This window comes from Solanum pennellii, chromosome 11 (assembly GCF_001406875.1).
Source record: "Solanum pennellii chromosome 11, SPENNV200".
In the NCBI taxonomy this organism is placed as follows: Eukaryota; Viridiplantae; Streptophyta; class Magnoliopsida; order Solanales; family Solanaceae; genus Solanum; species Solanum pennellii.
The window spans coordinates 12,252,372-12,254,349 of NC_028647.1; the positions used below are offsets into that span (position 1 = coordinate 12,252,372).

Consider the following 1,978-nt stretch of genomic DNA (forward strand, 5'->3'; position numbering starts at 1 on the left):
TGCATGATTAGAAATGTTAAATGAGTAGAAATATGAATGAGAAATATGTGATCCCAATAGTACTCTCAGCAAAGAATTCACTAACAGCTTCTTCTCAATATATGTCATAGATAGTAAACAATCAGCTCTACGTTACAATCGATCGATATTTTGGGTTATTTCAAAAAATTGCTTCGTTTTGCACAATTCAATTCCTCAAATTGAAAACAGTCATAATATATGTGTCCATTCCCATACAGGTTTGGCCGTTTTGAACATTTTTTCCTTGCTGACCCATCAGGTAAAAGGTACGCCTTTATATTAGAGTTAGTGCACTTTACATAGAGTAAAGGCTCTAATAAGCTCCGCTCCTTTGACTGATTTTTCGCATCGAATCCTAAGTTCTCTATTGCATTGCATTGATTATACTCCACGATCAAGACAATTCGCTGAATCCTGTGAAACCACTACTCCATGTTTCATCAATTTGCTTTTGTACATCTCTTCCTAATGACACTATGATAAAGAGCTAATATGAACAAGTGCAAGTGCATATATAGAGGGAGTATTCTAATTACATATAACTAATATGTATCATCGCAAAAGTTGATATTACAAGCCACATTTGATCTAACAAAAATAACACTTCCTAATTTGTTTTCTTCGATCCAACAGTTTCAAAAGAAAATTAATTATATTGATGATCAATAATAAAATGTACAGGAATCATAAGTAGAGTCATTGTCCATGGGTTGCACTGTCAAAGCTGAACCAATCTCATTATTATTCCCCATAGGCTGCATTGAACTTGAACCAATATCCCCAGTAGAGTCGTCATTGTTTGTGAAAGGGTACTGACCCATAGGAGGCTGCATTGTCGAACTTGAACCAATGACATGGGTAGAGCCATTGTACATGAAAGGGTACTGATACATAGGCTGCTGCATTGTCGAACTTGAACCAATTTCGTTATTCCCCATAGGCAGCATCATTGTCGAACTTGAATCAATAATCCCATAATTATTCCCCAGAGGATGCATTGCCAAACTTGAACCAATTTCATCATTTGCCAACCAGTTTTCTGACTCCATCATTGAATTCACACCAATATTTGATTGAAAAATGTTGTTGAAAGAATTCACATGATCTGAAATAGGCCATAGAGATGTTTGGTTCATCAAGTTGTTGTAGTCCCATATTTGTTGTTGATGAGAAAGTGAGCAACTTCCATTCATGCTCTTCAACAATTCTATTCTTCCTTTTGCATTCTCCGTCCTTTTTGAGATAACACCAACAAGATTTTGTATTTCCTTTTGAGATAAATAGTCAAATCTTGAATCCCAAGTCGGATACTTTTCTACGTTGATGGCATCATCCTTTTTCTTTTCATCATTCTCGAAATAGTCAAATCTTGAATCCGGATCCTTTTCTACTTTGATCTCATCTTTGAAATAGTTGGACAATGTCTTACCCCTTTTGGTCCGTCCTTCAAATGGTTGATCTTTGTAGAGATTTATTAGCTCTTTAACTTCATTTGGATCATTTGGCCACATTTCACAATTACTGTTTCCTTCATATATGATCATGCAGGCTTTGATGTCGCAAAGTATTGAGAGTTCTGAAATTTTCTTGACTAAGCTAGCCTTCCGTTTTACAAAAGTGTTCATCCTCTTCTTGTGATCTTGAATAAGTTCCACTTTGATTTTTGATCTTCCCATTTTGCCTGCACTTCAACAAAATACATTTACTATTACTATTACTAGTAGTAGAATAAAGAAAGCATTAGGCACACTATATATAATTGAAAAGAAAATTATGCTTTCATTCTTCTCCTTGGAGTCATTCAACCAAGGTTCCTTACGGCTAGAAAAACAATATCTTCAATTTCTTGTTATCAGACTTGAACAAGAATATATAAACATGAAGAAATGTATTCGTATTTATCGACAAAAAAAGAAGAAATTAATGTATTTACCAGATAGGTGATGAATAGAATTAA

The 1,978-nt window shown here is 34.5% G+C and overlaps 1 protein-coding gene across 1 annotated transcript; it reads right to left on the reverse strand.

The window, feature by feature from the left end:
• Positions 1-683: 683 nt before the first annotated feature.
• On the reverse strand, positions 684-1,697 carry LOC114074810 (agamous-like MADS-box protein AGL82). The gene has a single exon (XM_027912798.1). It carries the CDS (start codon positions 1,695-1,697, stop codon positions 684-686), a length of 1,014 nt encoding a protein of 337 aa, XP_027768599.1.
• Positions 1,698-1,978: the final 281 nt, after the last annotated feature.

Excerpts from the sequence above, each read along its gene's own strand:
- LOC114074810 (XM_027912798.1), bottom strand. The coding sequence starts at position 1,697 with ATGGGAAGATCAAAAATCAAAGTGGAACTTATTCAAGATCACAAGAAG.